General features: G+C 44.7%; 1 protein-coding gene across 2 annotated transcripts in view; it reads left to right on the plus strand.

Annotated features, from left to right (window-relative positions):
• Positions 1-244: 244 nt before the first annotated feature.
• The window catches only part of GALNT18 (polypeptide N-acetylgalactosaminyltransferase 18), a 322,119-nt gene continuing 297,790 nt past the window's right edge, over positions 245-24,573 (plus strand). Inside the window, exon 1 of one of the 2 annotated variants that reach the window (XM_033120405.1) lies at positions 245-957. In XM_033120405.1, the coding sequence (XP_032976296.1) occupies positions 723-957 (235 nt within the window). In that variant the 5' untranslated portion in view covers positions 245-722. The remainder of the gene's footprint in view (positions 958-24,573) is intronic. The other variant, XM_033120406.1, reaches the window with a different exon arrangement.

Below are 24,573 nucleotides of genomic sequence, written 5' to 3' on the forward strand. Positions count from 1 at the left end.
GAATCTGCCAACATAGGGGCTGGGACTGCCTGAGCGTCTTCGAGAGCTTTGGGTCTGGGGCAGCCAGCGCGGGCGCGGTTGGAGGCCCAGGGGTGTCCCTGGAGGGCGGGAGCCGGGCGCTGCCAGCAGGTGGGGCCCGGGCGCCGAACTCCGCCCCCAGCGCGCTCCGCGCCCTCGGCGTTGGTCCGCGGCCGCCCAGCACCGGCCCCTCTCCCGTGCCGGAGCGCGATTGGTGGCAGCGCTTGTCGCTCGGAGGGGGCTGAGCCGCTCTGCTCCTCCGCTCTGCCTGCTGCTGCTGCGGCCTCAGCCGTCTTTCCAGCAGCGCTGGCGGGTCGGACCGCCTAGGCAACCGGCGGCTGGCGATGCGAAGTGGAGCGGCCGCGGATCCAGGTTGTGGCAAAGTTTCCCAGACACGCACATCCGAGTGCGCGGCTGCCGGCAGCCCGTGAGCGCTTCGAGGAGGGCTGGAAGATTTTTAATTTGGAAAAAAAAATCCACCTCATTTCCTTTGTCAATTTCTCTGTCCGAGCAACCAGCGGCGGGAGCTGCAAACTTGGGCACAGCGGCTCCACAGCCAGCGGACCGGGCTTTGGAGAACCTTGGGACTCAGGTGATCGGGCGACTAGTGGCCGGGCCAGGCGAGTGGGTGTGAGCGCGGGGCAGTGGAGGGCGCGCTGTGAGGAGGGGCCCCCGGGAGCTCTATATGGAGGAGGGCGCCCAGAATGGTGTGCAGCAGGAAGACCAAAACTTTGGTGTCCACTTGCGTGATCCTGAGCGGCATGACCAACATCATATGTCTGCTCTACGTGGGATGGGTCACCAACTACATCGCCAGCGTGTATGTGCGGGGGCAGGAGCCAGCGCCCGACAAGAAGCTGGAGGAAGACAAAGGGGACACCCTGAAGATTATTGAGCGGCTGGACCACCTGGAGAATGTCATCAAGCAGCATATCCAAGGTACGGGCGCCTCGGGAAACTTGGGCTGCCCACGAGGCCCGGGACTGCCCAGCCCAGCGCAGGATGCGCTGGGGCTGGTGCGCTTCTATCCAGCGATTGCGGGGCTCTGAGGCCGCAAACGGTTGGGGGGCTTTATGCACGCTCTTTCCTGAGTGCGGGACCCTCATGTCTGAGGCTGTGCGTGCTTCTCCAGGGCACACGTATGTGCGCGGGGCTACACGCGCGGATGTGTGCAGCTCGCTGAGATGTGGGGGCGCGCTGCGCACGTGTCCAAATGTGCGTGTGACTCCCGGCTGATTGCTCGCGGGCTTTCCGGATCGCACACAGGTCCGGCTCAGAGTGTGTGTGCGTGTGTGTAGAAGAGAGCGCTCGCGGGTAATAAGCTCATTTGGCCAGTGTAAGGGCGCAGGGTGAGTTGCCCACGCGGCCTCAGCCATTGGCATTTAGAACCCACAAGCTGCTGGACGAGCTGGGGCTAGGAAGATTGCATAGCCTCAGCGCCAACCCAGCTGTGCAGGGTCCGTAGGGGGAAATATAGGGGGTTGTGTAGCTGGGCGTGCTGCTTGAACCCCACCCCCACTACAGCCTGCAGCTCTAAGACTCTCCAGGAGCAGGTGTGGACGTGGGTAAGAAGCGTTGGAGCCTGGAGCTCTGTCCGTTGCGGTGGCACCTCCGCCCAGAACCTCGAGAACCCGCCTTGCGCTGCGCCTCCTGCGTGGGTCCGCTAGCAGCAGGGTGAAGGCCGTTCCCTCCCCTAGCTCCACTCCCAGGCCCAGGGAGCGGCTGGGGCGGAGCAAACGGACCCACGCAGGGTGGGTCTGGAGTCTAAGGCTGCTTTGAGACGTTGCGCTCCAAGCCGGGGCTGGGGCCAAGGGGAGGGTGGTGTACAGGACGCTCCACGGAGGCGACCTCGGGTGCAGTGAGCTGTCAGAGGCAGGGGATGGAGAGCTCCAGGCTCCGCCAGCACCCGGGTGTGCACATACAGGGGTCTCTCACGTTCACACTTCTCTTTTCTCCTTCCTCTCTCCCTGCCTCTACCAGGCGTGTGAGCTTCTTAAGGGCAGAGCCGAGTTCACCTGTAAACCTTTCAGGCCTGCCAGGCCTTTTGGTTCCAGCGCTGGGCAGATCTGGGCAAATATAGGGTTGAAATGCAAGTGCTCCTTTCTCCCCCGAGAAGCACTTTCTTTTGTTTACACGTGGGAGTCTGGATCCAACTCTTGCACCTGCTGCCCCTGCCAGGATGGGGACAGCTTCCCTGTCCACATTTGGTGTGTTTCCCCATATATCCAGAACGGTTTCTTCCCTAGGGGAGGTTCAGGTGAGTGCAGGAGAGGCTATATATCCATTGTGCTTTCTGACTGATGACTTCAAATCCAGTCCATGGCGCTGACACTCCCCCAGAAAAGGAGACTGTTGACAACTTCTCCTTCATGCCTTGGCCTCTCAACCTAGCACTGGGGTTGGCAGACCAATTTCTCTCTCTGATGGTGCCTGTTGCTGCTCTTTCTTACTTGTCCTTTTCCACCCTATGGGTCTGGATTGGCAATTCATCAGCAACAGAAGTACAGTGTTTGCCCCAGGGCGATTCAGAATGTTCCCAGGGAGACACAAGGCCATAGCTTACTTTGACATTTCTCCTTTGCCCACACATTTTGAGAGATTTTCATTCACAGATTCTGTGTGTGTGTGTGTGTATACGTGTTCCTGGAAGATGATTCCCTTGTGCTTCGCAGTCTGGTCAGGGAGGAAGTGAGCAAGATGCTACTTTGGGAAGCAGTGTGGAGACACTGTTAATGCATGATCCCATCGCAGAGTGGGCTCCTGTCATGTTGAGTGTGGACCATTGCCACATGGATCACACGGCTCTACATGAAGAGGAGTGCAGTGTTGAAGTTGAAAGCAACCTTTGTGATTTTTCTCCCTGGAAACCGTATTAACTATACATCGTTTGGAACTTTCAATTCCATATATACCTGAAAAAAATGAGAGGGATGGGAAAAGAAGAGGGAGCAGAATCCTTCAACACGTGTTGGTACAGTTCTCCTGTGGGTGTGCAATGCCTGTATTATGACTCCATTGGACAATCAGAAATGATTAGATTCTCAGGACAGAAAGGCCAAAGCCACAACCCATATGGGAGACTTGGGGAAGTCTGGACGCGAGGCAGGTGGGGGACAGAGGTTACATGGTTGGTTGTGCCATGATGTCGTAATGATGACTAGTGACAGCTGCCCCCACCCCCTATGGTGCCAGAGCCATCCCTGAGCTGGAATTTAGGGAATTTAAAGGGAAATGTAGGGGCTTACCTTATTTAGATAAGGGGGCTACAAGATTTGGGGCTGGCCAAATGCAGAGGGTGGGGAAGCACAGGATCAGACTCTTGAACGTGAAGATTTGTGTATTCCACTGTCAGGTTTCCTCTACTCAGTAGAGCCTTTTGAGCAATCTAGTGTACTCTGCTGAGCTGAGGGGCATAAGGGATAATAATAATAATAATAGCTCAACATTATATAGCGCCTGTTATGTGCCAGGCACTGCTGTGAGTGCTTTATACATCCTGACTTAATAGTCCTCACACCCCTCGGAGGGAGGTAATATTAGCTCCATTTTACAGATGGGCAGGTAATATGACTTGTCTAGGGCCACAGCACTGGTATGTGGTAGTGCAGGGATTTAAACCCAGCTAATGTGTCTTCATAGGCTGTGTTCTTAACCATATCCTATACTGTCTCCTAAGAGGGCCAGTGGGTCCCAGGGAAACAGTGCTCCCTTGGAGTCACTTGATGAGAGAAGTGGATATCAAAGTAAGAGACCTCAAAGGGTGGCCCAGGGGTGATGGCATCATAGCCTCCCCAGCTGGAGACTCTTCCGTAGATAAACTCAGGAATCTCTGGGTTGTGTTTGTTTCATGCTGAGAGACAGAGGTTACATTCACTTACAAAGTGTTTGTGGAACAGCCAGGACGGTTCCTGCCTGGCATTCTACAGAGAGTAAGTGTAGGATGGATGAATGAATGAGTACACAGTGCGGACGCCCAGTGTAACGTTCAGTCATTAATGAAAACATTTCCCTTCTCAAACCAATATGTTTTGCTTTGGAGCCCTGCTCCGGCTCCTCTTTGCTTTGGAGGAAAGTTGTCCCGGAAGCTGCAAATATCACAAAATGTTCTGCAGGATGTTCCACAGGACTTGCAATTAGAAGAGGCTTTGGAGCATCACCCGAGAGGTCTGTTCTAGTCATGACTGAAAAGTTTATTTTCCTCTTGGGGGTTGCAGTGATATTTCATTTTAATTTGTTTTCTGATTGAATGATTTAATTAGATAGTGTTTGGGAATCTCTTGGGAATGTAAATTGCAGTTTTCAGATTTTTTTTTTCCCTTAACCAAATAGATGGTAAATGAGAGGGTGGATAACTCCAGATTTTAAAATTAGCATCCTGATGGGTTGAAAACACAAAGTCAGTGTTAGAACAGGTTCTGTCTTAGGAGAAGAAAGATCAGGTTGCTTGGGTTGGTGAGGTGGATTAAGCAGAGGTGTGCTGAAGGAGGCCTAAGGTTTGGAGAATTTAGGAGATGGAAATGTGGATTCCCTTCTTATTTTGGAGTCAGCAGAAACAGAAACAGCATTCTCCTTTTCTTGATTAATATCTTTCTGAGTCTGTAAAAGAATGTGCCAGTATTAAAGGATATATATAAAAATGTATAGAAGTGCCTCTAATTCATTCTACCCTAACACAGCTGTTTTTGCGTTTTATAATAACAATCCCTTTTAGCTTTGCCTGTCTGTCTCTCTATCTAAAAAGGAAGGTGTAGTTGTTTACATGTAATTTTTGATTCTGCTTTTTTCAATTTGCTTTTTGTTGGACGCAGTTTTCTCATGTTTGCTACATAGTTTATTAATTACGTCCTTATTTATTGGAGACCTAAATGTGTCAGGCACTGCACTGGGGAGGTAACTTTGGATGCAGAGGTGAATCAAAATACTTCCGGTCCCTGTTGTAGCGTACTTCTTTTTAAAGGATGGTAGAATCCTTCGTATTCAACAGTCAGGGTTTAAGTTAGTTAATTGAAAACTGGGTTAAAGAAGAGAATAAAATAAGATATTACATGCATTAAATATTTTATTTTAATATTATTCAAAATGCACATTCATTTACCAGCCTTTTGCTGTAAGGCCAAGGCTTTGCCTTTGGGCTGGGTCTGCTGGTTGGCTTTCTGCTCACCATCCTTACATAAACTACTGCCATAATGTGCTGTTTATGAAGTCTGATTTCTCATTCTGTTTTCTTTAAAATTCATTGAGGACTTAAAGATGCTTATGAAGCAATCTCAGTGTAGTAGCCTAAATTTTTATGACTTTTTTCCCCTCTTCTACAGTCATTTTGCTCACATGTAATTTGACTACTATTTGAGTAAGTGACTAGCTTTGTAAAGTTTTTTCAAAGCATTTAAATTAATTTTCTTACAAATAATAACTCTCATCTTTTTAGTAGTCATATTCCATTGGTTCATATAATATGTAATTCCGTGACACTGTTACAATGACATACCGAGCATAGAAACACATTTGGGAACGAACCCACTGGACTGTTGGTAAGCATACGACTAACTCGGTTGCTAGCAGGAGGTTTGAGTGAGCAGTAGGAGAGAGAAGCTGACACAGAGCGACAAAGGTATCGGTGGGGGGGGTTTCACAGAGGGGATGGAAGCGTGGTTAATCTGGAGACGTGATTCAGTAGTATTTTTAAAGAGAACTTGTACTGCATTTTTAATGACTACATAATATTCCACGATCATTGATTTAAGCGTGTCCCTATTTTGGCACATTTGCTTTTCTGTTACAATTAATGCAGAAATAAGCAGCTTTACCTCACTGTTTTCTTCATTTGAATTACTTTTAAGAATGTATTTGCAGAAGTGGGATTACTACTGACTCAGAGAATATGAACATTTTTATGAAAGATTGTTTTTCAAAAGGAAAGCTTTTCTAAACAGCCGCTAGCAATGTGTTATTGTACTGGTTTCATGGCGCCTGGCCAGCACTGAGTGTTATCATTGTTCAACTTTCTCTGGGCAAATATAATTATTGTCAGATGTCCTATTCTTTTGATTTCTACTCTGTTGATTACTATAGTCCTTAATACCCTCCCCCACCCCCATGTTTGGTGTCACCGGCATTGGTGTCCTTTTGCCAGTTTTTCTCTTGGGCTATCAGTGTTTCTGATTTGTGAATTACATATTTATATTTTATTTACATACATCATAAATAAAGCCTGTACTCTATATTATATATGTAATTTTTGCACTCCATAGATGCCGTAGGGCAGTGGTTTTCCAACTCTGTCCCCAGGAGCCCCAAATTTCTAGAAGGTTTGATCTGTGGCTTGAGAAGTGAAAGGGGCAAGAGAGGTCTCCTGGACCCCTCCTGCACCTGCCCTCTGCCCTCCTTGCAAGCGATGCAGCTTCTCTTTCATCTGTCTTGTGTTTGGTGTTCTGTAAAATATTTCATTTTTTAAAAGGCTCTGCTTTTTAAAAAAAATGTTGAAAATCACTGTTTTGGGGAAAAAGGAAAGATCAGACTGTTACATTTTTGTGAGGGAGAGCATAGAGATTTCAAGAGAGGAAACAAATACAAAAGGAAACTGAATTCCCGGGTGGTATTCTTATAACATCCCTTTACCGTTCTGAATATTGTGATTAATAATGTGTTACAATTACATGACTAATTTCTAAATCCATTATCTTACAACACTGAGTCAAGCTCATTCCAACAATGGGAGAAGTGGATTATTAATTGCTTTTTGTTTCCTAAAAGTTCATTAGGCATGTTATGTGCATATTAATACATACCAGGTCAGTCAGTCACAACTGGTTGCTTATGGTGGTTACAAACCATATACGGTCCTTAAAAATCAGAATTTGTCCGAGGTCTGGAGGTTGGGAGATATTTTTGCTCCCTAAAGCTTTTCGATGTCACCTAGAACTGGCTGGTGTCCTCCTCATCTGATCTCTGAGTTGGCAGGGACGTGAAGAAGAGAATATGACGTTTGCCGAATGCTTCAGTTTATTTGAGGAAAGGGTGTCATTTAAACAGTAAGGGTATTTGTCCTTCAGAATGAACTGTGGCATGTGAAATTATATTAGTCACAGTGATTGATATTTTGGGGGAGTTCAGTAGCGGGATGTAGAAATTGAGCCCAATTACCTTTATTAATAGCTCAGGACCACATCTTTATGGACTAGAAAAACCTTGCCAAACAATACAACTTTTACCCATGGCCAAAGCATTTTCATTTTTATCCAGAAGTGTGTAGGCTGTAAAATAAATGAGTTCCACATTCTTTCCCACTCACTTGACATAAATTGTTATTTGCCCTTGATGAGTAGGTTGATGGAGAATCTCAAGGAGAATTCCGAATGAAATGTCGGAGAGCCGCAGTCTGGGTTTCTGGTTTGTGAGGGCCTTGCAGGCCAGCATCAGTTGCTTGGGTTAGGCTGGTCTGTGTGTTTCCGAAGGTGTCAATTGGGTTCAGAGCCAGCCTAGCCAAGCAGTCACCGGAGCATCTCATCACCATCCTCTGGGATTTCGGACTTCACTTAACTGGAAAAGCGGAATGGGCTGTTGCCTTGATCTGGGGCTTGAGCGTCTCTTTAGGACTGTTACCCTTTTTCATTGCTTGGGTTCTATCCAAGAGTCTGGGACAGACAGGCCTCCCTGTGCAGAAGCATGTAGGACGGTGGCCCAACTATACGTGCTGTTGCACAGAAGTGCTTTTGGGGAAACTAAGCCAACTGTGAGTGATGAAGGCAGCCAGAGGTCAGCAAGGTGGGATTTGGGGGGAATGGGGTTCTACGTGAGGCTGGAGAGGCGGAAGTTCCTAAATGTTGGACGGGCGCTGTGGTGGGGAGCAAGGGACAGAGTGGGTTAGGTCTGCTGGTGGGCGATCCAAATCCAGTGAATGCTGGGCTGGCCTTAAATGTCTCAGGCTGGCGGTGCCACCTTGCGTTTGTCAGAGATTTGGTTCTTTCATGGCACCCACAATAGTCGTCTTATCCAGTCTTACTTTGCCTTTGGGGTCAGAGTCAGCTCCATTCTACAGTGCAGTGCTTGAGCACAGGAGTTCTTGATGGTTTTTCCTTACACACACACACACACATGCGCGCACACACGCACACACACACGCACACACGCGCACACACACGCACACACACCTGCACACACACGCACACGCCCTAGGGCAGAGGCAGCATGATGCACGTCCCAGCACATTGCATTCGATTTCACTCCATTTCTTTTTCTCTCAGTCCAGAAAACATACTAGCGTGCAAGAGAATGTGATAACCTTGACCATCCCTTCAATTTATTAAACTTAATCATTCATAAGCTTTGGTACTTAAGTTATTATTAATAACAAATTACCGAACAGCAGTTCCCATATGCAATATGTAGTGGCAGTGACTGGGAACAGCGACTGTTCTGGAATCTTGTGAGTGGGTCTGTGTACTCTTTATGGACCCAGCTGAGTGCAGCCAACTGGAACTTGAAGCAGGAGGATTCCAGATGATAGGAACCGTAATGCTTTGGTAGTTTTTCTGGCTACATGAGGGATTGAAATATGTTGGTAGAACAGCTTATCTGAGTGGCTCTGCGGTTCTGAGATGTAGTTCTCTTTCAGCACCTGCATTCAATTTCAGTTTTGCGAAGGTTCGTTTTTGGGAGGTGAAGCTGCCCTTATTGATGCTAGCTGAAATCCCTACGTGTCCAGCCCCAATGAGACAGGGACAGCTTCCTGTACGATACCACTGCTAAAATGGTACTAAAGCCAGCCAACATGCTTGCTGGGCTGTTTTGGTACCACTGTCCTTTAAGAGCTCACAAAAGTACAGTGTTTGGAAAGATCCAGGAAAGTGGCACGTGCAACCATCTCCTTGGGACAGATGAGAACAGTGGAAAAGGATGCCCAAAGAAGAGGCTTGGGGCCGAGTCTTTGATATGAATGGGTTCGTTCCACCCGTGTCTAGAGTTGACGACTGAGAGTGGTGCACCCTGTGTAAGATTGTTGGGTGCTGCATCTTAACAAGCCCTGCTGCCTTGTTTGGCTTCACCAGTCTGACTCGTCCATCCTTCTTGAGATCCCAGAGGAGCAGGAAGGTAATTCAGGGACCCGGGCAGGATAGGGTTTGAAACTTGGATCAATAAATGTCGTGCCAGTGGCATCTGGGGACCTAGGAGGACAGTACCAAAACTGCTTGAGCCAATGAATGTGAGAGTAAGGGAGCTAAGGAGAGACTTGAAGCTACAGAAATGACAAATGAGAATCCTAACCAAACGCTTGATTTAGTTTAAGAGCAACAGGTGTATAAAGAATTGAAGATTGATTGTATCAGGGAGACTGGAGGGAGAAGTGCTGTGTGTCAGGGACGGGGCTAGGTGTTGTCCATGTACGATTGCTTTTTATAGAGTTTTAGAGGCGAGAACATGAACATGTAGAGACTTAGAGAGTTTGCCCGAGGTCCCAGGGCTGATAGGTGGTAGAGCCGAGAAGGGAAACTGTCTCCAACATCTGTGCTCTTTACAGAATAGAAAAAAACATGCCAGTCTCACAGAGAGAGGGCCAGGAGATCATTGTATCCAAGACAGGGTTCCAGTGTGAGCTCAGAGGGCTCAGTCAGGTGGGAGACTGATGGGACAGGATGCCGGGTGGTTGGCTTGGTCTGTCCTTGTGTAAGCAAGGAACTTCAAGGTTGGGGTGCCAGAGGGAGAACCCTGCTCCGGAAGACAGTTAGGTGCCCCCATGAAGGCTGTGGAGAGCCTTTTCCTCGGATCATTGTGGATCCACCTGGTTATTATGGAGCCCTCAGGAACTTGTCCTTGTAGGAAGAGAGGAATGTGCCTGCTGCAGGCGAAAGCTCATTCAGATTCCACATGTGGCTGTTGGGCACCTGTGCCGTGCCGGGTGCTGAGCTGAGTGCTTTCCTCTGCACTGACGTAGTCATGTGTCTGCCAGCGTGACCAGCTTGTCCCGTTGACCAGGACGTCCAGTGTTTTAAAACAAAGTCCTGGGTCCAAGGAGGCCCCCAGCCCTGTGCAGACCTGGATGGTGGGTCATGCTTGTCTTCTCAGTGACTTTTGTTTGATGGTGATTCCTCGCATCAGGGCAAAATCGTTGTGCTGATTGCTCCACGTCAGTGTTTTCTGCTTTCTGCTCTTGAGCATCGACTTTATCCGAGAGTTATAAAGAGGACCGCGAGTGTCCCAGCAGCCCCTGTCCCCTCCCTCCTTCCCCGCAGCCCGTACAAGGTGCCTCCTCCACCCTTTCTGATTCATTCTGCCTTGGCACTCTGTGTTTTAGCTGTCTGAGCCTCTCAGGATTTGGAAAGGAAAAAACAATTGCTGTAAATGAAAGCTCTAATAAAGTGGTTTGGGCACCAAACATCAGCAGCTGTTTATTTGCCCAAAACAGTAGGAGTCCATATTAATAACCTTGTGAGTTATATGATGGGAGGTTAAAAGTAAGCAAAAATCTTACTTGCGACCCGCAAATGTGACTTTATTCCTTTACTGAACTAATTTCTCTTCCTGTGTATGCTGGTAACATTTTCTATTATCGATGTGGAAGACCCTTTTTGATCTTCTGTTATAGATTTATTTAGCTGTGCCTGAGTTAGGGTCCCAGAGCAATTTCTGGTTTTTCTTTATTGCAGTTATAATGCTCGGTCTCTATGTGGTTACTGCCTCGAAGGATCTTGACGAGTGGGACAGGCTTTGTCTGATTAATCATCGTACTATTTCCCTGATGGGAGAGAAGGAGCCATGGAGGGCTGGGAGGGGTGTGGGAGAAGCTTTAGGTCTGCTTCTCAGTTCACGGATGTGGAGAGGGTCTTTTCACATTTTGGTTTCTTCCGCTTCTAAATCTCAGTTTAATAATAGTAAACTGATCTTCTGATTTGCTTTATTTTCTAAAAGAATGTATGGAGGAAAATATAACACGCAGGAAATGTGACGCAGATTATAATTGGGTGAGGCTTTAAAGAATATTTTTAGAATCTGGGGAGTTATGTTGGAAGGGGAATCCAGTGGAAAGTGGATAGAAAAGACTTTTATCAATGATTCAAAAATTGGAAAAAAGAACCAGTGAGGAAGCATTGTAGATATACCAGGTCTGAATTTGTCTAGAAAAGACATGGGAAGGGGAAGAGAATTAGTATTTGTTGAGCACCTAGTATGTGCGAAATGCTTTACATGCGTTACACCATTTTAACCTCAAAAGCAACACTTTGGAATAGTGTTGTTGACCCATTTTACAGATGAGGAAATCGAGGCCCAGCACCTGTCATTAACGTGTCCAAGGTTATGCAGTTAGTAGGACAAAACCTTGTTAGCTCTATCAAGCTCCTTATTAAGGGGCTAGGGACCCTCTTGGTTTTTCTGCTTCATTGATACTGATCAAGAGAAAAAAAGGCTCATTCCTTTCTCTTAGCAACAAGTTTTCAGATGAGATTGGAAGAAAGATTCATGAAAGGAGCAAGGCCCTGAGATGGGTTACAAAGTGACCGTTTTGCAGGAGGAGGACTGTGCCAGAAGCAGCCCAGGACTGAGTGCTCTGGAAAGCTGAGAGTTTCCAGACTGGGCTCCTTGCAGCTGTCAGTGTCACTTTTTCCAGGAGAGGACTTGGTGTGAATAAGACCATCTCCGCCATTCAGATCACAACTTTGTTGAGGGGGTCCTCCAGTCTCAGGGCGGGGTCAGGTCAGGGACCATAGAGGGGACAAGTGCACACACAGGAAACAGCACATACGTCCAGGTCTGCCAGGAGCTTCCCATTTAATTGAGCAAGTGGATTGTTCATGGTGAGGTGTGTCAAACAGTGGGCCCTTTGCTCTGTGGGCAGAGGTGAGAGGAAGACTCCAGGTCTCGCATTGTTTTTTGGGCCCTGGGGGCCCATCGGATGGTTGGGAGAAACTGCAGTCCTGCTTCCCAGTTCCTGTCCTCCTCTATTTTGGCTGAGCGTTTGATAGTGGCCTGGGATGTACCTGCCTTCTGTTAGTCACACGCCCAGATTCTTCCCTTCCTTCCTCTAACCAGTATTTATTGAGCACCTGGGAAGTGCTGGGAATAGATCAGTGGAACAAACACAAAAATATGAAGGGGTTGCAAGTAAAGGAGGTGGTCAGAGGCTCAACTCTAAGCAAAGACTTGAAGAAAGTTAGGTGTGAATTCTGTGTAGGGGAAGCGAGTTCCAGGGGGAGCGGGCAGCCAGTGCGGAAAGCCTGAGGCTGGGGCTGCCTGGGGTGTCTGAGGAACAGTGGGCTCGGTGGCCAGAGCAGAGTGCTTGGGGGGGAGGGCTGCTGGTGGGGAGAGGCCATTTGGGGAGCGGGTTGTGCAGGCCTTGGAGGCCACTGTGTGCTGAACGCTCTGGGAGGAATGGGGAGTGGCTGGAAGGGGTGAGCCCAGCAGCCCAGCTTTTAAATGCTTCAACCAAGGCTGTCCTGTGGCTGAGTCCTAAGCCAGGTGTGGCGGGAGATTACAAAATATATGGGACACTGCTCCTTTTCTTTAAAAAGCTCACAATAATGCTGGGAAGACAACACAAGAAACAGTTGAGGATCGTTTGCAAGCTAATGTAACGTGGGTTAAAATTGAGTTCTAGAAGAGGGCACCAACAGAACAGACTTCCGGAAGGAACTGGGGTTTATGACACATCTTTGAAGAATGAGGAGGATTTAAGGTGTGGAGTCGGGAAGATTAGCAGAGGTTAAGTTCAGCTATTAAGTAAAACCAACAGTTGCCTTGAAGAGGGAAACCGAGTCTCTCCTTTCGTCTGCAGGCAGGCGGCGATTGGAACCAAGCACTGCCCTTGACGTGGGGTGACCTTGGGCAAGTCTCTTCACTTTCCAGTGCCTCAGTCTCTCTCACTATAGAAATGAGGACAGGTGCTCCTTAAACACTGCAGGATTGTTGTGCTGAGTAAATGAGGTGCCCAGGAAAGCACCCGTACCCTGCTTGTTCCGTGGTAGACACGTGGGGCACGTTCTTTTCTTCAGTCTTTCTTTCTTCCCCTTTTGCCTTTATTCCTACTGTCTTTCCTTCTTGCAGCTCACATAGAAAACATGGTCAGGAACATTTTTTCTGGTTGTAACACCTAGAATATCAGATTTGAAGCCCATTTCAGTGCAGTTAGACACGATGTGTGTACTAGGATTTCCACCTATGAAATGGTCACAGGTGTGATTCGAGGGGAACGCAAACTAAAGCTGATTTCAGTTGCTTAGCCAAGAAGTGTGTGCGTTTGACCTGACTACACGTCTGAAGTTCTAAGCCTGCCAGCCGAGGGGCCTGACCCTGTTTGCAGAGAAATATTTGTTTCGTAAGACCTGCTTGGCAGCAGACATGTCAGGAATGCGCTGTGTTTGTCACAACCGTGGCTGGCGGGAGGGTTATGCCAGGTGTCTGTGCACTTACCTGGCCAGAGCATCTCATTTCCCCAAATCCTTGATGCGGGGAGAGTCTCCTTGAGGGAGACTTGTGTTTCCCTCCATCTCGACCTCCCGACGGAATCGGAGCCGCATCAGCCTATCTTCCTGCCAGGGTGAATTTGATTTAACTCAAAGCCATGTGACTTGTAATTTCAGTTGCAGGCAGGAAGGTGTGATTTAAGACAATTGTCAGGAAGATTCAATTTAATTTTTTCTTCTCCCTCTACAAAATGTGCATTTTGTTGTGTGATATAATTTTAATATACATTCTTTACAACTCAGAGATGGATGTAGTTTCACATTGGGAAGGTAAACTCCACATTTTTGTTGTTGTTGTTATTTACCTATTTAAAGTAGGTTTGAAGAGGATTCCTTTCTAGTGACAGCAGAAAACTGAAGGATGGGTTTTGCTTTTTCACTAGAGATTACTGTAGTAAATCATCATAAAACTTCCTGAGCAATAAACCATTTCTTGATTAGTGGGGGTTATTTTGGTCTCTTACTGGTAGGGAGATAATTGCATTAACAAAACAATAAAAATAATTATTTTATTTACCTAAAACTGTACAGTTGTGAATTTTGAATGTTTTCAACAACAACTAATTGTTTTTAGCAAAACAGGCATGAGTATTTTTGACTTTGTAATTATTTTAAAGTATAGAAAGTATATATTGATTTTTGTAAATCGAAAATTAAGTGTCTTCTTTCACCCTGGTCCGTATGAGAAATTGACAGTATTATGTTGTGCAGCTCAGTGCAATCCCTTCCCTTTTTCCTCACATATTAGCAGAAAGGGGTGATCTTTCTCAAGTCGTGACAGCTCCAGTGTGAAGGATCTCTGCTTAGAATCAGAGCACCCTGGAGCCAGAAGTAACACCAGCATCCTTAGCCGCTGACTGTTTGCTGAGGGATCCAAGGCCCAGCACAGCTTGGTGACTGTCCTGAGGGTCCTCCCCTGGGCCCTGGAGACTCTGGGATGGGGACTAGGTATCCTGAATCAAATCTAGAAGGTTCCCTTCTACGTCCACTTACTTCCCTCAACCTCAGAAGAAACTCCGCAGCGGGAAGGTACATCCTTAGTTGTATATTCCTAGGTAAAGGCAGAGCTTAAGGGATAAGGAAGGGGCAGATTTCCTCAGATGGGGTCCCAGGGGATGAGGCTAGAGGGGCCCTGGGTTCCGTCTCCCCGCCTGTCTGGGTTTCTGCGGCCTGCATCCTGCTGACGGGAATCATCTTCAGGCTTGGGGATGTAACACTGCTGAGCAGGAACTGACTTTGATCCAAGCCTGCATGGGAGCTCCCAGCTTTTCACATCCCCGTGGTGGTGCAGATGGGGGAGGAGCAGCGATTTTATATCAAGAAGAGAGAAAATTGACATTTATCAGACACCAACTAGATGTTTGGCACTGTTTAATCCACTGCATGTTGTTTAATCCTTAAAGTAAGCCTGTGAGGTCATTAGGCCTATTTTACAGATGAGAAAGTTGTACTGTAACTATTAATCTGCTTTTCCATCACACTGTGGGTTCCTTGAGGGTGGAGACAGGGTCTTGTTTTTTCCGTTTTCCAGTTTCACACAGCGGCAGGCATGTTAACGGGCTAAGTAGGAATTCGGTGAGTGACTGAATGAATAAATAACAGGACTCCGAAAAACCACTTAGTAAGAGGAGTCATACCCAGGTCTCTGGCTTCGAAGCTGCCTGGAAGGGAGGACAGGGGACTGAAGAGCTGGTTCGCGTCCCTCCAGGCTTGGGGATGGCATGCGGAGTGGGTCTCACGCTGTGTCCTCCTGGGTCAAGGACAGAAAACACATCGTTTTCCTAGCACCTCACAGCTTACGTGGCTTTTCAAAGTTTAATCACAGAAAGCTGCAGCTCAGTGGGGTGTGTATGTGTGTGTAAAACGTGCTTTCCCTCCCTGAGATTCCCCCAGGAATCAGCTGGTGAGAGAAACCTAAGTCTTCAGGGGACCCTCAATGTCTTTATTTTAATAAAGCTGTCACTTGTGGTCACTTTCAAATGAAAGCAATCTTGTGGGTACAGAAGGGGAAAAATAAACATGCATCAAAAGCAGAAAATAGTGCCAGAAAAGATGCAGCTGAACAGGGAGGTTCTGCTTGTAAAGGACGGACAGAGTTGAAGTTATTTAAATGGATACCTGGAGAGTCAATAGGAAGGAGAAAGCGTAATTTAATTTCCAAGAAAAAGAGTAATGAGTTCCTCAAGGCTCCTGGGGCTCAGGGAAAGCTGTCCTTTGGCTTCCCAGCGGAAGTGGCAATGACTTGGCATCCTGTCCACTGAGGCCTGTGAGATCCTCAGAATGGATCCCACCATCTCGAGCCGTCTTCAGGGTGGCGGTGGTGAGTTGGGACTGGCTCTTTCACCCTCAGGAGAGAGGCAGGAACTGTCTGCAGGGAGGAGGAAGCACTCCCAGGGCGACTCTGGAGTCAGGGAGGGTTTCCCTTCCTCCCCTGTGGAAATTCCTTGGGCACCACAGGCAGGAGGTGGGCATAGGAACAAGGTTCTTCTCTGACTGCCCGGCAGGACAGCGCAGCCTCTCAGCGGGGGCCGCAGATGACTATGATTTTTCTTTTCCTATTATTCCCTGATATTTTCAGTTTGAAAAGAGTCACTTAAGCAGTAGGGGGGAAGAGGGCATAGCAGACATAGGGGGAAAATTGAAAATGTCATTTAAAAATGACGATTCCATTTTTTTTTTTTACCTAGGCAGACAGATGGCTGCCTCACCTTTTGCCCATGGCTGGGAGCAGTAGCCTGATGGGTCAGCGAGGACAGCAGTGATTTTATTTTTCTTTTCATTTCAAACAGATCGTGCAGCCCTTGGGGTGTGGGGACTCGTGGAATGAAACTCTGGGCTGGGAAACTAATTATGCCTCCCTGCATGGTTGAGCTAGTTAATACCAAACTGTCATTGAGGCTGATTCTTCCCTGGGGCAGAAGAGCTTCCCAAATTCCTTTTCTCTTTCTCTTTGCCTGGGGAGAGGAGGCCTTTGGGGTTTTGCCAGTTTGAGAAAACAGGAGCAAAATCCAGGAAGCTTCTTGAAGCTCTGAAATGGTGCTCTGGGTTTTGGTTCCAGACATGGCCTTCGGATACCCGGCAGCCCTGTTTCCTCCAGCTCAGATGGAGTGTTGAGGTTTGGAGTCAGATAAACTCGGCCGAATTTTGGTGCTGCCACTCTCGGGTGTGATGTCGCCAGAGGACTGGAAACAGACTGCTTGTCCCCTCCCTTTTGGCCCCTCCCCAGCAGTGTGGGCTCAGCAATGTGTCACCGGGGTGGTAAGCCTGCCTCGCTTTTCTGATCCAGGTGCCTGGAGTGGTTAGCTTGGTGTCTCCAGTGGAGGCCACACATGATAAAGGATAATCGAATTCAGTAATGCTTTAACATGGATTTTTAACTTATTAAACTAATACATATCTTTGAAAAACGGTGTACACAAATATGAGTAAGACAGATTTCTTTAATCTATAGATAGTAAAGTTGTTACACTTTGCAATAACTCTGACTCCAGTACTTTCTGTCCCCCAATCTGGAGACCTGTGGCCTCCAGTCCATGCAGTGCTTAGCTAGCGAAGCAACTCAGAAAGCATTGGGTCTAATAAAATCTGTGGGTCTTTTTAAGGACAGAAAAAGGGTTTTAACTATTGGGGGAAGCACTTAAAATTATAGTCTTTGTGACAACTGAAGATCATGAAGCTCGTGTACAATCTCAAACAATTGGGCAGATGCATGTTTCCAGGGCGGTGTGTGACCCTGGTGACGGCTGAGGGCATTGGAGCTGTCTGTCACTTCCAAAACAGATTTCCCTGGTGACTTCAGAGTCTGATGTTAGGGAAATTTGGGAATGAAGTCTCATAGATGGTCCTACCTTTGCCAGACCACATTTTCTTTGCCTGTATCCGTATACATAGACTTTAGCCGGGAACTTTCCAAGTCGCTCGAGAGAGAGAAAACTCCCTAGATTTTGAATGCTGAGGTGGTGCCTGATTCAAAGTCAAGCAAAGTGGCTTGCTTCCAGCCTTGGAGGATGGTATTATATGACAAGGCTTAGTCTTTGCTGTTGGGTGTTTTTTGTTTACAGCTCAATTCTCTCCATGTTGAATTCCCATTAGAATTAATTGATTGTCTTTGGAGAATCACCAAACACAAACTGAGATGGTTGATGGGAAGACACGGCTTAGAAGTGTCTCCTTTTAAAGGAGACTTTGTATCAGCCAGGGATTTCTTTTAAGTTTTCAGGAGAACCAGTTTTAGCAACTATATGATGAGGTATGATCAAAAACTATGGTGAATGTTTAAATAAAAAAAATTATTACAGTAAAAGGCACATTGCCATTAATCCCCCTCAAAATACCCCTCCCTCGCTTCAAACACTCTTATCCCATCTGGAAGTCCTCTTTCCTGAGTGTCTTTAGTTGCACTGTCATGGCTGCGTCGATGTCCTGAATCGATTCAAAATGTTTACCTTTCATGGTCATTTTGACCTTGGGGAAGAGCCAGAGGTCGCACGGGCCCAGATCTTGGTCACTGCAGCATCACCATAAACTGATTTTAACATTCTGTGTGTTTCTTTAGTACCTTTTTGCAGTTTGAAACAAAATTTCACGCATTGTTCGTGATCCATGATTTATGACTCTTTTACTTTTTTTTTAAGGAGGGCGCAGCTCACGGTAGCCCATGCAGGGATCGAACTGGCAACCTTGGTGTTATTAGCACCACACTCTAACCCACTGAGCTAACCGGCCACCCCACAACACACTTTAAAACACACCTTCTCTCAACCGTAGTTCACACCCAACTGACTGCACCAAACAAGTTTAAACTTTGTCACTAACTCTTACTAAGCTTTGATGCCCTTCTTCCAGTATTGAAGAGCCCTGCCTCTCCATTGGATGGCATTCGGCAGCAGCAATCACCGTATTTTTTAATCACATCTTGTATATCCCCCGGTTTTCTGGGACAATTTCAAATATTCTGATCTGTTCACCCCAGAAATCATCTAAACGAATCGTAAATTCTAGTATTGCCAAAGTATTGCTCATATTGACTTCCATACCTGGAAGCAGTGCAAAACCCTGCCAGACCACATGCCCCTTATTTTTAATTTAGAAAATATTGCCACAGTGAAGTCAGCAGAGCACTGGTAAATAGAGCAACTGTTCCCTAAATGATTTCTTTTTAGGTGCAAGTCACATGGGGTTAGGAGAAGCATTTCAGGAATGGCGCTGTCAGAGCTCTGTGAATTTTCTCCTCAGTAAAACAAACATAACTTGTGAAAATTATTTAAAAAACCCAACCATTTAAAGTCTCTGGAAGTTCTTCTAAAGGCATACATGAAATGGAGAAACACTTATTCAAGAAAATCTAAATCTCAGTAAGAACAGCAACAATCTGTGGCTTTTGAGCCACAACCTGCTCCCTTCCCAAACCGCAGCTCATAGAGATAGAAGCTCTTCTCTGGGCAGATACAGACAAGAAGATCGGGCTCCCTTTCTCTTAGCTCCTACTCGAGGGCTACAGTTTCTCCCCAGGAGAGGCAGGCCACTACATTGCTCAGCTCTCCCAGCTCTTTGTTGCAGGAACTTGATTCTATGCAAGCATGGCCAAAACATTTGGGGCTGCTTTCTGCTACCCAGCCCCTCTTATAGGGTGAAAGCTCTACCTCAGGCCAACAATACTGGACCCTAATCTCCCTCACCCCAGCTCACATTTAGGGTGAAGTTTCCAGGCCAGGAGAGGCCATCCAAGAAGACCAGGGGCTCCCATCCCCACCCAGCACCCAACTCATAGAGCAGAGATGTCACTCTGAGAGAAGCAGGCTGCTGTTCATACCCAGAGCTCCAGAGCGTTGGTACGGGCACTCTGCCCAGGCAGGAGGCAGGTTAGAAGAACACAAGAGTTCTGTAGTTCTCCCCAAGGGGACTGACTTTATTTGCAACAAAGTGTGAGAAACCTCAAGCAATTGGTAAGCATTTAAGGAGAGGCTGGCAGCTCCATAAAAGCAACAAGAGATACAGTAAGCCAGCTAGACTACCATGTTTCCCTGAAAATAAGACTTAGCTGGACAATCAGCTCTAATGCATCTTTTGGAGCAAAAATTAATATAAGACCCGGTCTTATAGTAAAATAAGACCGGGTCTCATATAGTATAATCATAAGACCGGGTCTTATATTAATTTTTTGCTCCAAAAGATGCATTAGAGCTCATTGTCCAGTTAGGTCTTATTTTCGGGGGAAAAGGGTGTATAGAAGTTTAACACAGAGAACTAAAGAAAGACACCTGAGAAGAACCCTTCTGGTGTCAGAGTATGCCTCAAAGTCTGGCCTCAAAGACAACCCCTACAAAGAAGTGGGAATTTAAGTAGATCAGGCTGTGGAGCCAAGTATGCCTCCAGGCACTGTTTAAAACAATGGCACAATCAGGTAGCAATTAGTGGATGTTAACAGCTGAGTGTGATACCCATAGGGCAGTGCAGTCAGAAGCTTAATGGAGATAAGTGAAAGAGACAGTCAACAAACAAACAAACAACACTGTGATCCCTGGGGCCTGGATAGGGGGAGTGAGGGACATTGTGTACAAGACCAAAACAGCACCCTCCAAGAACTGACATCAGAGACAGCACACTGGGGCACGGAGGGGGGGGGGAGATTTGACTAAGTTAGTCCATTCAAGTCACTAAACAAATACATAAGCAAGCAACAAATCCTGAGTGGGGTAGGGGTGTGATTATATCCAGAGTAGCTAAAATATATATAAAATGTCTGATTTTCAACAAACGTTTAAGAGACATCAAAGACAGAGGAACATAAAGAGGCAAAAAGCAGATAACAGAAATTGTCTTTGAGGGGACTTTGATGTTGGACTTACCAGATACAGACTTCAAAAGTAGTTATTCTAAATTTGTTCAAAGAACTAAAGGAAACTATTGAAAGAATTAGAGGAAAGTGTGATTCTTATCGTTGACATTAACAATGTATTATCAAGAGGGAATATCAATAAAGAGAAATAAAAAAAAGAACAATGTGCAAATTTTGGACTTGGAAAGTATGAAAAATGAAATGAAAAACTCACCACAGGCATTTTAAATTGGATTTGAGTTGACAGAAGAAGGTATAGTCAAATTTGAAGATAGATCACAGAGATTATGAAATCTGAAGAAAAGAGAGAAACTGATTTTAAAAGGAATTATATAAAACAATATGCATCAGATTGTATTGCTGGGCCTATAACATATAGAAATGCAATATTTGATAATAATAGCACAAAGAAAGCACAAAAATGAGGAGGCGAGACTAGAGCTATGTTGGAGTAAAGCTTTTATATTTCATTAGAATTAAGTTAATGGACTTGGATGCGTTGAGATGTAGATTGTAAGCTCTAGACTAGCCATTAAGAAAATAACTCAAAAAGTGTAGTTAAAAATCATTAAAGAAATTGTAATGTTGTATAAGAAAATATTCACGTAATGCACAAGAAATAAAAATATTAATAGATAAGACATATAGAAAACAAAAAGTAAAACTGAAGAAGTAAATCCATCTACATCAATAATAATATTAAATGTGAATAAACTGTCCAACCAAAATGTAAAGATTGTCAGACTAGTGCAGAGAGTTCCAACCAGGATAAACCCAAACAGGTCCACACCAAGACACATTGTAGTTAAAATGGCAAAGGTTAAAGACAAAGAGAGAATCCTAAAAGCAGCAAGATAAAGACAGGGTTACATACAAGGGAACTCCCAGAAGACTATCAAATGACTTTTCTACAGAAACATTGAAGGCCAGGAGGGAGTGGCAGGAGATACTCAAAGTGTTTAAAAACAAAGGCCTACAACCTAGATTGCTTTATCCAGCAAGGCTGTCATTTAAAGTTGATGGAGAGATAAAGAGCTTTCCAGAAAAAAATAAGCTAAAGGAATTTATTACCACCAAGCCAGCATTGCAAGAAATACTAAAAGGACTTCTGTAAATACAAGAAAGGTCAAAACAACCTAACTACAAATTTAAAAATGGCAATAACTATGTACCTATCAATAATCACTTTAAATGTAAACGGATTAAATGCTCCAATCAAGAGACATAGGGGGTCTGACTGGAGAAGAAAGCAAGACCCTTGTATATGCTGTATACAAGAGACTCACCTCAGAACAAAAGACACACACAGGCTGAAAGTGAAGGGTTGGAGTAAGATATTTCATGCAAATGGAAATGAGAAAAAAGCTGGAGTTGTAATACTTATATCTGACAAAATAGACTTTAAAATGAAGAACATACTAAAAGATAAAGATGGGCACTATATAATAATAAAGGGATCGATCCGACAAGAGGACATAACCCTAGTAAACATCTATGCACCCAACATAGGAGCACCTAAATATATAAAACAGATACTGACTGACATAAAGACAGAGATCAACAGTAACACTATCATAGTAGGGGACTTCAACACACCTCTGACAACAAGGGACAGGGTCTTCCAGACAGAAAATCAATATGGAAACAACAGCCTTAAATGATACATTGGACCACTTGGATCTAATCGATATTTTCAGAACATTTCACCCCAATGCTGCAAAATACACGTTTTTCTCAAGCGCACATGGAACATTTTCCAAGATAGACCATATGTTAGGCCACAAAACAAGTCTTGATAAATTTAAGAAAATTGAAATCATACCAATTGTCTTCTCTGATCACAATGCTATGAAATTAGAAATGAACTACAGGAAAAAAAAACTGGAAGACACACCAATTCATGGAGGCTGAATAACTTATTACTAAATAATGAATGGATCAAGCAGGAGATCAAGGAAGAAATCAAAAGATATCTCGAGACAAATGAAAATGAAAACACGACGACCCAAAATCTATGGGATGCCGCGAAAGCAGTCCTAAGAGGGAAATTCATAGCATTGCAGGCCTACCTAAAGAAACAAGAAACATCACTAATCAACAGTTTATCTTCACACTTAAGGGATCTGGAAAAAGAACAGCAAAATAAGCCCAAAGGGAGCACAAGGAAGGAGATAATAAAGATCAGAGCAGAAATAAATGAAATAGAAACCAGAAAAACAATACAAAAGATCAATGAATCCAAGAGTTGGTTCTTAGAGAAGATAAACAAAATTGACAAGCCTTTAGCCAGACTCATTATAAAAAAGAGAGAGAGGACCCAAATTAATAAAATCAGAAATGAAAGAGGAGAAGTGACAACGGACACCGCAGAAATACAAAAAGTTTTAAGAAATTACTATGAGCAACTATATGCCAACAAATTTGACAATCTGGAAGAAATGGACAATTTTCTAGAGGTGTACAACCTTCCAAGGCTAACTCAAGAAGAAACAGAAAACCTGAATAGACTGATTACCACCAGGGAAATTGAATCAGTAATCAACAATCTCCCAACAAACAAAAGCCCTGAACCAGATGGCTTTACAGGTGAATTTTACAAAACGTTCAAAACAGAATTATCACCTATTCTCCTCAAGCTCTTCCAAAAAATCCAGAAGGAGAGAAGACTCCCAAACACTTTTTACGAAGCCACTATCACCCTGATCCCAAAATCAGACAAAGACACCACACAAAAAGAAAACTACGGGCCGATATCTCTAATGAACATAGATGCAAAAATCCTCAACAAAATATTAGCGAACAGAATTCAGCAATACATTAAACAGATCATACACCATGATCGAGTGGGATTCATCCCTGGTATGCAAGGGTGGTTCAACATCCGCAAATCAATTAATGTGATACACCACATTAACAAAATGAAAAATAAAAATCACATGATCATATCAATAGATGCAGAAAAAGCATTTGATAAAATCCAACAGCCATTTATGATAAAAACCCTTAAGAAAGTGGGAATAGAGGGATCATATCTCAACATAATAAAGGCCATATATGACAAACCCACAGCTAACATCATACTCAATGTGGAAAAGCTAAAACCATTCCCCCTAAGATCAGGAACAAGGCAAGGTTGCCCACTATCTCCGCTTCTATTCAACATAGTGCTGGAAATTCTAGCCACAGCAATCAGACAAGAAAAAGAAATAAAAGGCATCCAAATTGGTAAGGAGGAAGTAAAATTATCATTATATGCAGATGATATGATACTATATATAGAGAACCCTAAAGACTCCACCAAGAAGCTATTAGAGTTGATAGATGAATTTAGTAAAGTAGCAGGATACAAAATTAATATTCAGAAATCAGTTGCATTTGTATATACCAATAATAAAACATCAGAAGGAGAAATTAAAAAAACAATCCCATTTACAATTGCTCCAAAGACTATAAAATACCTGGGAATAAATTTAACCAAAGAAGTAAAAGATCTGTACTCAGAAAATTATAAGACACTGAAGAAAGGAATGAAAGAAGATATAAATAGATGGAAACACATATCATGTTCATGGATAGGAAGAATTAATATAGTTAAAATGTCCATACTGCCTAAGGCAATATACATATTCAACGCAATTCCTATCAAACTACCAACGACATTTTTCACAGAAATAGAACATATAATCCTAAAGTTTATATGGGACCATAAAAGACCCCGAATAGCCTCAGCAATCTTGAGAAATACGAACAAAGTGGGAGATATAACAATGCCTGACTTCAAATTATACTACAAGGCTACAGTAATCAAAACAGCATGGTACTGGCATAAAAACAGACACATAGATCAATGGAACAGAATAGAGAGTCCAGAAATAAATCCATGCCTATATGGCCATTTAATCTACAACAATGGAAGCAAGAATGTACGATGGGGTAAAGACAGTCTATTCAATAAATGGTGCTGGGAATCCTGGACAGACACATGCAAAAAAATGAAGCTGGACCACCTCCATACACCATATACAAAAATAAATTCAAAATGGCTTAAAGACTTAAATGTAAGATCTGAAACCATAAAATACATAGAAGAAAATATAGGAAGAAACTTCACAGACATTACCTGGAGTAAGATTTTTACTGATATATCCCCTCGCGCGAGGGAAGTAAGAGAAAAAATAAACGTGGGATTATATCAAACTAAAAAGTTTTTTCACAGCAAAGGAAACCATCAATAAAACAAAAAGGGATCCTACTGAATGGGAA

Source organism: Rhinolophus ferrumequinum, chromosome 11, assembly GCF_004115265.2.
Source record: "Rhinolophus ferrumequinum isolate MPI-CBG mRhiFer1 chromosome 11, mRhiFer1_v1.p, whole genome shotgun sequence".
Lineage (NCBI taxonomy): Eukaryota > Metazoa > Chordata > Mammalia > Chiroptera > Rhinolophidae > Rhinolophus > Rhinolophus ferrumequinum.